The 13,772-nt window shown below is 44.4% G+C and overlaps 1 protein-coding gene across 5 annotated transcripts in view; it reads right to left on the minus strand.

The window, feature by feature from the left end:
* DENND2B (DENN domain containing 2B) overlaps nt 1-13,772 on the minus strand; it is a 207,127-nt gene that overhangs the window by 62,405 nt on the left and 130,950 nt on the right. For all 5 annotated transcript variants that reach the window (XM_036764023.1, XM_036764020.1, XM_036764024.1 and 2 more), the window contains one exon: nt 8,670-8,774. In XM_036764023.1, coding sequence (XP_036619918.1) covers nt 8,670-8,749 — 80 coding nt within the window. In that variant the 5' untranslated portion in view covers nt 8,750-8,774. The remainder of the gene's footprint in view (nt 1-8,669; nt 8,775-13,772) is intronic.

The following is a 13,772-nucleotide window of genomic DNA, read 5'->3' on the forward strand; positions in this document are numbered from 1 at the left end:
GTCAGGCAGAGAAAGACAGACAGAGAGACAGAGCAACAGAGAGAGACAGACAGATACATACACAGAGAGAAACAGAGAGACAAAAACAGACAGAGAAAGACAGAGAGAGAGACAGAGAGAGGCTGAGAAAATATGAGGTTAGGCTAGAGAGGGATGGAGCAAAAGAGGTGGGGAGAAATACAAAAATTGCAACACAGAGACACTGATACGGAGAGATAAAGCCAGAGCGTAAGATGGAGAAACAAATGCATGCACTCCCAATGGTACTGATCCCCTTGAGAACATGACCCAGCTCCGAAGTTAGTGACACAGTAGATTCTCATATAACATACCCAGACAATGAATTCTCGGCAGGGGATGCACCATTTACTGGCAAACACAGCTAGGGACTTTTCCACTGGGGAAGCTACCTTTAACACCTGGATGAGAAAGCAGTCAGAAATTCACTTATATAGGGTTGGCTGTGTCTGAACAAAGGAATTCTTGAGCATGTCACTTGGGTTTGGTACCACCCTGGACTCTGCACATCATCACACCATGTCAAGGCATTCCCGTACATTGACTTTACCTGGACATTAACCACTGACCTTAAAGGCTCCCCTACTGGTTTTCTCCTCTCCACTTGGAAGGCTGGAGACTCCAGCCAGAAGGGCTGTACAAACCCACTCAGCTTCTGCCCCAAACTAGCTAGCGTCTGCTGAACAAAGAAACCATCAACCCTGCCTGTCCCAGACCCTGGAGCTACAAGGCCACATGTGCCAACAACATCTGGGAGAAAGCAAACAAGGGCACAGGGGGAAAGAATGCAGCCAGGCTGGCTCTAGTCTGTGGGGAATTCAGTTGTGAGGGAAGGTGGGTAGTGAATTTATTTCTGCTGAGTCGCCTTGAGTTTGTCTTTCTAAACTAGTAAGGGCAGGAGTCCAGTCCATGGCTCTGATCCACAGTGGGTCAGAACCACAGATTGGACACTGCTGTCTTTATCAAGTGTCCTACCAAGAAGAACCTGCCTGAGTCCTTGCTCTTGGGGGTGCTGATGGTCTAACAGGGGAGAGAGGGCACATACACAACACAAAAACAATCTACAACACAATTCTAGCTAGAACTAGAAGTGGCGTGATTAGAAAGAGGACTGGCAAGTTTGTGGTAAGGAAGTAACTGGTTCATCTGAAAAGGCTTCATGGGGGAGATGAATTCTGGGTGGATCTTTGGGGGGAGTCATTGGGGGAGGGGCCATTCTGGTGGAAATAAGGCTTTCAGTCTCATCAATCATTTCCCACCCGTTGCCACAGCTCTCAGAGGTCCCAGGGACACCAAAGGGTCCATGATCTATCCCCTAGCTAAAGAGCATGTATGATGTGGCAGATCCTCCTTGGTCATTCCGGAGCTGAGAAATTGACTGGACATTGAGCCTCCCACAGAGGTCAAGGAGGAAGTTTTCTCATTCCACCCTCACCTCTAAGGGACAGTTGGTGAGAGAGGTGGAGCCTTTATTTCTCCATTTGACCCTTTCTCCTCTTGTACTGGGAGCCAAGGGATCATATAGGAGTTGTTGCTTTAGGCATGTACTTTGTAAGGGTTCATAGAACATTCCCAACTCCATGGAAAATGCTAAACTCCACTCCTGCTACAACTGTCTCCCCTCCCTTTCCAGGATGGTGTAAGGGGGGAGGGGGTGGGGTCACTCAAAACCCCTCGATTGAACTAATCAAATATAAGCAAGGCCTAGACATCCCTATGGACTCAATAGGAGCTCCCCACTTAGAGTAACTAACTACCTTAACCAGGTGAGAATACCACTAGATAATCAAACTATCAATCCCAGCCAGGTGCAGAAATTCCCTGAACAATTCATAAGGACAGAAGGCCTTGGATGAGAGAATGAGACTGGCAGAAGGGACGATGGGATTGGTTGGGGAGACTAAGCTATGCCCTGTGGGGAATGTGTAAAACCAGCAAGCTAGTTCACGCTTGAGAGCTTTTTATAGCCATGACCCTGAAAGGTCATCACTGGGATGGGCAGGAAAGGGGAACAAGGAGGAGAATCTCTGTCTCTCCCTTCTCCCTTGACCAACGGAGAACCTCATGAACTTCAGAAGGTCTAAAGATTGACACTTTTCATGGGCAGTCCTAGAAGCATCAAGATGGCAGCAATGTCTGTGCATCAGGGGCCAAGGACAAACGGAACACACACTATATATAAGGAGCCCAGCAGAAACCTGCACCAAACCAAGGGGAAATAGCTTGGAGACTCCAGTAAAAGCACGCCAGGAGCTGTGAATTACCCACTTTGCCATGCACTCTAAGGGGGAGCCCCACTTTTCCCTTGCCTCTCTATGCCCTGGTGGAAGAATGGGTCACAGACTTGTACAGGAATGTTTTGTGCCGATTTGCACCATACTATTTTAATAAAATACCCTTTCCTAAAAGTTAATTAAGTCTGGGTGACTGATATAAACATTATCACTAGGGGCTTGTAAGCTATGATACTAGAAAAATGCTCTCTCTTAGATCTGCAGGGTCCCCTAGAACCCTGAGGGAAGATGCAGTAGCTCACCCTCTAGGGATCCAACCAGCAAGTATAAATAGGGGTGGAGAGCAATTCAAAGTACATGTTTCAGTGGGAAGCCCAGAATCCAGGTGCAAAACCAAAACTGGGCCTGAGATGCCATCATAGTGGAAAGACAAACTCTCCTCCCTATGTTCAGGTCCCTTGCCCATTTCAGTCAACTATTCTTCCTCCTTTCTATCCACCCTCTCTTTCCCCTCCCCCTCTTCCTCTTCATCGCCCATCCCCTTCTCTCCCTTTTCCCCTTCCCCCTCCCCTCTTCATTCCTCCTCCTTCCCCTCCATTCCCCACCTCTCTTCCTCATTCCTTCTTTTTCTATCACCCCTCTTCCTCTCTTCCCCTTTTTCCTCCCTTCTCTCCATTTCCCGAGTACATACTATTTGGGGCGAGCCCTATGCTCGGTTCTATGTGGACCAAAGTGATACAGGGCTGGCTCCTTTTTCTCTATGAGTTTATAGATAATTAAGGAAGATAAAACATACACAAATACCTCTAACTTAAGGCATTTAACAAGTATCAGAAGCATGTTCCCAACCAAGTGTTATAGGGCAATAAAGGAAGGATGGTTCAGGGTCCAGGAGAAGGTGGCATCTAAGCTGAGCCTTAGTGGATTTCAGTGAGGGACAGTAGAGTGGGGGGGGGCGGTCCCAGGCAAGGCAAACAAGTACATTATTACTCGGTGAATGGTCTTAAATCACAGCCAAAGGTGTAGTAGGAGTAGGACAAGATCAGCCTATCACATATAAATTATATATAATATAAACCAATTATATGTAAAAATTTACCATTTCCTAAAGCTTTCTCTCCTAGAAAAAGCTGTCTACATCCACTGCCTCCATCTCTTCTCCTTCTTACTCCCTTTTAAACTCCTTGTAAACCCTGGTTTCTGACCTCATTCCTCAGTTGAAGCTGCTGTCTTCCAAGTTCCCACTGCTCTGACTTAGCTGCCAAATCCTCATCCTTCTTGACCCACCCCTCCAGCATCTGACAGCCAACTGCCATCTCCTCCTGGAGGACATTCTCTCCCTTTCCAGGCATTTCACCGCTCTCTTCTCTCCTATTTTACCTGTTATCTATTTTCCCAACTCATTCCGGTTCTCCTTGCCATATCTCCATCCATACCTCACCCCCTAACTAAGCATGGGTCTCCTTCAAGGTTCTGTCCCAAGTCTCCTTCTCTTCCCCCCTTCTCTTGCAATGATCTCATCAGCTCCCGTGGGCTCAATTATCATCTGTAAGAAGCCAAGTCCCTGATCTATATATCCAGCCATTATCCCTTTCTCGAGCTCTCATCCTGAAAAAACCAACTCCCTAGTAGACATGTCTAACTAGATGTCTTGTAGGTGCCTCAAACTCAATAAGCCCCAAATAGAATTATCTCTCCCCCTGTTCCAATCCTGAAAAACTCCACTCCTTAGCCCACCTTCCCTCTAGTCTGTCAAAGATGCCACCATCCTTCTCATCAACCAGGTGCAGGGTGATGCTTGATGGTTCACTCTCCCTCACCTCCTCATATTTAATTGGTCACCAGTTGTTGCTAATTCTACCCCCACTAACACCTCTAATAATGCATCTCTTTGTCTCTAGTTACACAACCACCACCCTAGTTCAGACCCTTATTACCTCTTGCTTGGATGACTGCAACATCCTCCTAATTGGTCATCCCCCCTCCAGGCTGGCCCCCATACAGTTGTCAAATTGATAATCCTAAAGCACAGGCCTGACCACGTCACTCCTCTGCTCAAAAACCTTCAGTCAGGCTCCCTATTCCTTCTCTGTTTAGCATTTAAAGTCTTTTACAATCTGACCCAACCCAACTTTTCACATATTCTATGTTCTAGCCAAATTGGTCTACTTAATGTTCCTCATTCTATTTCCCATCCCCAGGCCTTTGCCCAGGCTGTGCCTCATGCCTGTAAGGCATCCTTCTCCTCACCTCCACCTCTAAGATTCCCTAGATTCCTTCAAAACTTAGCTCACAAGTCACCACTAATAAACCTTTCCTGATCTCCCAAGTTGCCAGTATGTCCCTCCAACCCTGGAAATTTCATTGTGTTTATTTTGCATATATTTTCTATTTTTCATATGTATATATATTTTCCCCAATAAAATATCAGGTCCTACAGGGCAGAGGCTATTTCATTTTTATCTCTGAAATCCTAGTACATGGCACATAGGGCAGGAATAAGCATTTTATCTATGATTTCACTTAAATAGGAAATTCCTGAATTAGATTCTCTCTACCAATATAATTACTACTACTTCTACCGCTATTACTAATAATAGTAATAATGATGATATTAATGATGGTGATCAAACAACCAGCATTTACATAGTGTTTTCATGTTTGCAAAGCAGTGTACACACATCACCTCACTCCATCCTCACAATAACACAATAACCCCACTTTACAAATAAAGAAACTGAGGCAGAGAGAGGGCATGACTTACCCAGGATCACACAGCCAGTGTCAGAAGCTTCCCACAAGCCACACAGCTGGCGTTTTCAGACTCTAAAGTCAAATGCTAGAGAATCCCAGTGAGAAGAGGTCATTAATTACTGAAAGCTGATAGCCAGGAGAAGGATGAGTGATCAGGGGAGCCATAGGCCATCTGGAGAACAGCGAGGTCTACCACCTCCACTCAGTCACAACTCAGAGGCAGAACCCTAACTGTTAGAGTTACACCCAAACCAAGGCAAATCATAATATTTACACTCTTGAGATATGGCAGGTTGGCTTCTACCACCACACTGGTCAAGTACATCACAGCAGTGATACTGGCATGAACTGGAATGCAGTGGGGTCTGGTGGAGAGTCACCTTGGGGCAGAAGGTAGAAGGATGGTGAAAATTCTGCACTAAAAAAGAGAAAGGGGACAAAGACCCCAGGACACTAGGATACAACAAGGAACAAAGATCATGCAATCAAAAAAGAAAGGGCTTAGACCTCCTCCCACTATTTGCCAGCCAAGAGGACAATCCTGTTCCCACCAGATTACATTTTGACTACAAAGGGAAGTAGAGAGGGGGAAAGAGAGAGGGAGGGAGAAGGGAGGGAAAGAAGGAGGGAGGGAGGAAGGAAGGAAGGAAGGGAGGGAGGAAGGGAGGGAAGGAGGGAGGGAATAAGGGAGGGAGGGAAGGAAGGAGAGAAGGAGGGAGGCTGGAAGGGAGGGAGGAAAGGAGGGAGGATAGAAGGAGGGAAGGAGGAAGGAAGGAAGAAAGGAAGGGAGGAAGGAAGGAAGAAAGGAAGGAAGGAAGGAAGGAAGGAAGGAAGGAAGGAAGGAAGGAAGGAAGGAAGGAAGGAAGGAAGGAAGGAAGGAAGGAAGGAAAATAAGGAAATAAGGGAGGGAAGAAGGGAGGAAGGGAGGGATGGTGGGAGGGAAGAAGGAAATAAGAAAGCTAGAGAAAATCCAAAGCAGCAGCAATGGAGAGATGGATTGTCTGGACCAAGCAGGAGCTAGAACCAAGGATCAACAAGGGACAAAACCATGAGCAGAAAGAGGAAACCTCAGACCTTGTCCATCACTATGATTGTGAATTGTGTGAACTATATAAGTCTGGGAGTACCAGCATTGCCTCTCAAGTGCCCCCTGTTCTTCTCCCACTTATGGGAGGGGGCTTAACCCCAGGGTATAACTAGGAGTCTGGAGGACTATTCAGGCCCCTGAAGGAAATAAGGCTCAGTGGAGGGGCCAGATGCCTGATGCTCTAGCAAGCACAAGGGCTGGGGAGGGCAACCAAGGTAGTAGTGTAAATCTGGATCTCTGGGGAAGGGCTGGAGAGTTGTTTTGAATGTTTATACAGGTGCAAGTGAAAGTCCTTGACATTTTTGTTAGGTTTTATAAGGCCTCTTTTATATTCAATGTATTGTCGTTAGCCCTGGTGTTTGCATGGAATTTGAGGGCCCTTTACCTTTTTGGAAAGAATTACACACGAGCTAAATTCTGGTGTTTCCAGGTTAAATCCTGCGTAGGCGCATGAACCAAAGAGTATGACTAGTAAGGAACATGCAAATCTTGAAGCTGGTTTTCATAAACGCAGAGGTTTAGGTTCTGGGTCACAGGTTCTATAACTCTTTCCCAACACTCAGAAAAAAGGGGTAATGTGGCACCATAGTTAGACCAGGGAATCAGGAAGACCTAGATTCAAGTCTTGCCTTTGACAGTTACTGGCTGTGTGACCTTAGCAAATTGCCTAACCTCTTAGAGCCCCAGGAAACTCTAATACTAGAGGTTGTAAAATAGGTACTTACCTGTTCAGGCACAGGGAATTTCCTCATCGGGAGTTCCCAAACCAATGAAATTATGGGCCAAAAACAACAGGAAACAACCAATTACCAATATGGGAGTCATTTCTGAATCAGCTATCTTTGGGCAGCTTTAGAGCAAAAGTCAAGATCAACATCCAACCTGAGAGAACAACTCTGTGGGCAGTTACACCAGCTCTAGCCTGACCTATTCAGACAAAGTACTGAGAGCAGGAAATGGGAAACAGAGAAAGGAATAGACATTAATATGTCCAATAGAACTCTGGTTCATATAAATTAGCTACCAAAACACGGAGACCACAAGAATGCAGAAGACCACCTCAGCCAAGAGGTAGACAGGGGAAGACTGAAAGCAAAACTGCCTAATAATAGTAAAAAGCAGCAAATGGGGAAACTGAGTTTGCAGAAAGCTTGACATGAGACCCAGTCAAATGAGATTATCCCCAAAGCATTCAAAGATGAAAGTGGATCAGGACACAAGAAAGACAAAAAGATTCTGAGTATTTCCTACAATTTCTATTCTGTAATTTTTTTTTCAGCAATGACAATGGAGCCACAACATTTGAATGTTTAATAGTTTAGTTCCTAATATGCTACATGAGGAAGTAGAATTGGCATTAATGGGAAGGAGAGTTGGACCAGATTATGACGTGGAACTGGACGGGATATCCATTGAGCCACATGTATCCTTTTGTATAATAGTTCTGCTAAATTGGACATTCTGTAAAGTCTTATGTCCACTTTCTATTTCCTCTAGTGCCTAACACAGTGCTCTGCACACATAAACTGCAATAAATCTGCTGAATTGGATCTCCAGTGCTTTGCGCACAGCAGACATACAATTAGAGAAACCACATTTCTGTAGCTCTTTAGCATTTACAATTGAAGACACCGAGAGGCTATGACACGGGCAAAATCAGCTAATTAGGAAGCTCAGACCCTAATCCAGCTCTTCTGACTCCACGACAGCCTCCTTTCCACCATGCCATATACCAATTCATTCACCACAAAGAAAATCCCCGGTGAGCTCTAAGGAGACTGTCCAAGAGATGACCAGGACACAAGAATCCCCATCATCTCAGTGTCAGGCTCCAGGGAGAATGAGATCCCAGCTCCAGAAACCTGCAAGCTCCCAACCCAGCTCCAGGCCCCCCTGCCAGTTACTTACAGAAAAATGTAAGAACCAGGCAAAGTAGGCTGGATTTTCAACCTAATGAAATTCCCCAAACTGCTTCTTTTAAGTCCCAAGCTGAGACATGAGCCCTGTGATGAGCTGCACAGCTAGCTGCTGGTCCCCACTCCCAGTAGAACAGCTTCATATGGTTACAGTGACCTACGAAATGGTAAACTCCACGACGGCAGAGACGGTCTCATCTAAATCTTGTGTTTCACCCAATGCCAGGGTTTATTGAATGAATGAACTGTGAAACCTGGCTCAGCCACATCCCCCAGGCTTCTATTATCTTATGAAAAAGTAAAGCAGAGAGTTGCTGTTTATTGCTGACCTTATCCCCCAAACCTATGGAGGAAAAGAAGGGCTCTTGTCTGGGCCACTTGTATGCTAGTCTTGCCTGGAGATGAAAGGTCCTTGAAAATCACTTCAGGGCAGGAGACGGCACATACCCACAGGATAACCCAGGCCAGCTGTGCCCCATCCCACATGTTTCTGCTCACATAAGGCTGCCCACTACTCTACTTGCCTTGGGATCCAGACCAACCATGCTCAGGCTTTCTGGAGCTCAGTCCAGCTGCCTCTCAATCCCAAGGTTCCCCACGGCTAGTCTGTACCATGCTAGCTCTGAGGCCGGGGCCTGGAGATGCCAGCTCCCCACTCACCGGCCCAGGGTCTCCCGAGGGGTTTTAGTCCCTCCAGCTCCGTGGGTGATGCTGGCATTCTTGTTGGCAGTCATGGTCATTTCGGCTCTCCGTGAATCCAAGTCCCTGAAAAGGAGAAAAGGTACGTGAGAGATAGAATTCCCCAGGGGTCTGCTACTTTCCAGAAGGCCTGGAAAACTACCTCAACTCCAAGTGTGACCATTTAAGGTCCTCAGGAACTCCCTGGCTCTTGGGCTAAGGGAGGAGGCGAGGTTAACTTCTCTCTTCTAGGACCTCCAGGGGCACCCAGAAGCTAATTATCCCTTATTAGGAACCACCTCCCCCCATGCCAAAGACATAAAAGGAAAATAAAAATAACTAATATTTACATAGAGCTTACTAATACCAAGTGCGGGGCTAACTGCTTTGCAATTATTACCTCATTTGGTGGAACCTGAGGCACAAAAAGGTTAAGTGACATGCCCAGGGTCACACAGCTGGCAAGTGTCTGGGGCTGGATTTGAACTCAGGTCTTCCTGACTCCAGGCTTGGAGCTCTATCCACTGCTCCACCTGGGAGGTAGGTGCTATTATTATCCCCATGTTACAGATAAGGAAACTGAGGCAAAGATGAAGTGACTTTCCCAGAGACATGCAGCTAGTAAGTGTCTGGGGCTGGATTGGAACTCAGGTCTTCCTGACTCGCCTGGCACTCTATTTACCTGTGTCTCCTGGCTGAAAAGAAATCAGTAAAATGAGGAAAACATGTCTTGGAAGATATGGGGAAATGTATGTATGTGCATATATGTGAGAGAGACACACAGGCCAACCCACACAAATATAAATTTATATTATATATATATTAAATATATGTGTGTATACATATATGTGAGCATATATACATATATACACGCACATACATACATGTGTGTATATGTGTGTTATATATAATATAAATTTATATATATGTGTGTGTGCATATATACATATACACACATATATAAAATGTGAAATCTATTGTCAACATAGAAATGACAGTCAAAAATCAACGCTAAGGTTCCACAGCAAGGGCTGATCATGAGTACTAGATTGACATCATTAGAACTTCCATCGTGAAGGCTCTTTCTTCACGTCACATCACCATGGGTAAGAACTCCTCCTTTTACTGCTGGCACCAGCTGTGAAACACATCAGCCTCTCCCCAGTCACCAAGGTTCAGAGACTGGATGTCCTCTCAGATTGCTTCCTCACACCCAATCCTTTCCACTTCTAGGACACGGCTCCAACGTGTCCCCTTTCGCCCATTTATTGACACAGCCCGTCCTTCATTCAGACCCTCACTGCCCCTTCCCTGTAGTATCATTGTAGCCTTTAATTTGCTCTGAGCCTCCGTCTCCAGTCCCTTCCAGTGTGTTTGTAGATAATACCGCCTGAGTAACCCTCCTAAATGCCAGCTCTCATCATGTCACCCCCTTGCTCTAAATTCTTTTAATTGGCACTTAAGGCCCTCTATGACTTGGCCCAAGCTAACCTTTGTGGTTACATCTCCAACTATTCTCCCTCTTATGAACCCAACTTTCTGGACAAATTGGACTCATGTGCTATTATTACTCAGACACCTCTCCCTCCCTACAGCCCAAGCCTTCACTCATTGTATTTCCTCTCACTGGAATGTCTTCTCCCCCTTCTCCATCGCCCACTGCCTGTCCCCAGCCAGACACCACTTGTCCAATTCTTACGTGTCTACTTTAATCCCCTCTAATATTCAAATGCTATTTATCTCTTCGAAGAAAATCCTTCCCCAGCCCCAGCGGGAAGCGGTAGTTCTGTCCTCTAAACCAATGGGGTCAAACTCTCACTAAAACTGTATGTAAGGATCCCTGTAGGCAATGTATTGACTTAGAAAACCACATATTAACATTATCTATGTAGCACATGTATAAACTATATCAAACTGCCTACCATTTTCAGAAGAGAAGAGGGAGTAAGGGAGGGAGAAAATTTTAAAACTCAAAATCTTGTAAAAATGAATGCTAAAAAATTTTCTTAATGAGTATTTTATTTGGGGAAAAAATAAAATATTATTTAAATTTAAAAAAACATTATCTATGTTCTACTGTATTTTTATTCATTTTGTTAAATATTTCTTAACTACGTTTTAATCTAATTTGGAATGTTACCTGCAAATTTTTAGATTCTAGCTGGTGTTACAGGTACTAGGGAACATGTCTTATCTCCTCTATTTGACAGGAAACTCCAGAGGGATGTGTCCAAATCCCCTGTATCTCCCATAGCACTTAGCACAGGGCCCTTGCCTGTCTTACTCAATAATTATTTGATGAATGAATGATATGAAATTAATGGTAAATATCATTAAATTTTCACAAATATGTTTATCTACTTCCACTAAGAACCTTAATCATCCATTTACTTTAAAACAAATAATTGTTCTTGATTCAGATGCATAAACAGAATTCTAATTCATGATGGTGCCCACTACTCTTCCAAAGGGGACATGAAATCCATGTTCGCTGGTAGCTTTCAAGTTTTTAGGATCTTTTTTCTTAGGGAGAATGGAAAGTAGGCTAGTGTCAATGTTTCTGTAGAGTTGGTCTATGAAGGGGCTGTTCAGTATTATCTGAGGATGGCAATAAAGAACGGCTTCGGATTATTGGTTCGGGGGGTCACGACATCAAGGGAGCCCTAGACAGATGCAAAACCCAGAATAATGCTGAATATTTATAAGGCAATGAAAATACATTAGCTCCTTCCCCCTTAACAAATTATAGCCTGAAACTACATACACAGACACATCAGGATCTCACTATCCCCTGTAAATGAGGATAAGTCAGGAATCACGTCAGGACCTCTTGCCTCCAAAAGTACAAAGCTGTCCTCCTCTTCTCCTCTCTTCCCATGAGATCCCAAGCCAAGGTCCCTTGACTCAGAACACCCCAGCTCCCTAGACAAACACCCCCAGATTGCCCACCTGAAGAGTTCACTGCCCAGGAAGTGAGTTCTGGGGCTCAGGACCTTGGGAATGGCACTTCCCCCCTTCCCCCAAGGGAGTCTCTACATCCTCCCCCAGTTTCTAGTCACTGATACTCCCCAAACTTCAGAGGGAGCTGGCTGGAATACATTTCTATCCAGTTTTACATGTAAGAAACAAAATCAATACAGAGAAGATAAAAACAGAAACTTCCAAATGGGACAGAAAATCTTTGCAGCAAATATCCGTGACCAGTGTGTGCTGCCTGCGCATCATAGGCACCAATTCCCTACACACGGCCAAGAGCAATCACTCCCAATAGGAAAGTGGCCGGAGAATAGGAATGAAGAGTTTTTCAAGAGTGCCATCCATGACTATTTGAAATAGCGCCAATAGGAAGGGCAGATTAAAAGAACTCTGAGGATCCAGCTCAGAACCTGCAAACCAGCAGAGATGACCAAAAAGCAGCAGGAGGCAATGCCTAAGAGCCATGGGAAGACAGGCAAACTGATGGTATGAAATGATCCAAATGTTCTGGAAAATGATTTGTGAAACTGACTCTGAGATTGACCTCTAGAGCATATACCCCGAAGGAGGTCAAAAACAAAAAGTCTAACACACAAGGAAATATTCTGTGGCAGTCCTTTTTGTAGTAGCAAAGCATAGGAAACATTCTTTCTTGTGCAGGGGGGCGGGAATTAGGAGACAAATCGACTTGCACTCTATAGATGTAATAGAATATAGTTATAAAAGCAAGGAGTAAGGAATTCAGAGAAAGATGTAAAGATTTCTATGAACCAATGGTGCAAATTAAAATAAGCAGGACCAGAATAATAATATATGCAATGAATACAACGATGAATGGAAATTGGTGCATTGGCTAAAAGCTCTTAACGTGGGGGTCAGGAGGACCTGAGTTCAAATGCAGCCTCAGAAACTTATTGACTGACCGTGTAAACCTGGGCAAGTCACTTAACCACCGGCTGCCTCAGTTTCCTCATCTATAAATTGGGTACAATAATAGCCCCTACCTCCCAGAGTTGTTGTGAGAATGAGCTGTTTCTAAAGAACTTTGCAAACTGTATGCTAGCTAGGACTATTGAAAAGATTGCTAATAGAAAACCAAACAGCTAATTGGAAAATCAGTAATAGTGCCAGATTGTTTCATGGGACTAATAGGGCAGAGTGTCACATTATTGTTAGATGTAATCACTCTATCAGTAGTTTCTGCTTTTTTTCCCTCCTTTGGTATAAGCGATGTGATAAAATAAAGTTGAATTCCCAGGGTGAGAGGGGTAGGTTGAAATATATCCAGGGATCACTGTGATGGAAATGCAAAAGCAACAACAGAACTTTAAAAATAAAACATGAAGGTGCAGTCCTTCAAGGAGTGTCCAATTTGGGCATCAGGGCAGGAACTGAGGTGATCTGAAGGTGCCTTGAATATGTTACAATTGTGAGGAAGCTGGCATGGTATGTCCTGCCAATCCCTGCCAGCTGGCGAGGAGGGAGTACTCAGGAGGTGTCCCTCATGTCCACATGACCTCTGGCAGAGCAGATGTTCTTAACCGGGGGCAAAATTGTTTAGTATTTTTGATAACTGCTTTTCAAAACAATTTCTTCCATCTGCTCAATTTTTTGATCATAGGAAGGGCAGCATGATCTCTGTTTATTTAAAAGACCTTTGATTTTAACAAACAAAATTGAAAAACTTCACAAAAGGATTCATTAGGCATTGTCACAACCTCCTGAAAGTTTCTGTGGAAGTAGTACCACCTTCTGTGGAGGAGCCAAAGGACCACCTCCTAAGGTGGTGTCCTAAAAAAAAGAGTATTTTATTTTGTGCATCTAAAAACAACACGCTAACAAAATTCATCTGGAAGAACAAAAGGTCAAGAATATCAAGGGACTTAATGAAAAAAATGCAAAGGAGGGTGACCTCGCAATACCAGCTCTCAAACTATATTATAAAGTGGCAATCATCAAAACTATCAGGTACTTGCTAAGAAATAGAGTGATGGATCAGTGGAATAGATGAGGTACACCACACACAGTAGTAAATGGCCATAGTAATCTAGTGTTTGATAAACCCAAAGACCGCAGCTTCTGGGATAACTCACTATTTGACAAAAACTG

Source organism: Trichosurus vulpecula, chromosome 6 (assembly GCF_011100635.1).
Source record: "Trichosurus vulpecula isolate mTriVul1 chromosome 6, mTriVul1.pri, whole genome shotgun sequence".
In the NCBI taxonomy this organism is placed as follows: Eukaryota; Metazoa; Chordata; class Mammalia; order Diprotodontia; family Phalangeridae; genus Trichosurus; species Trichosurus vulpecula.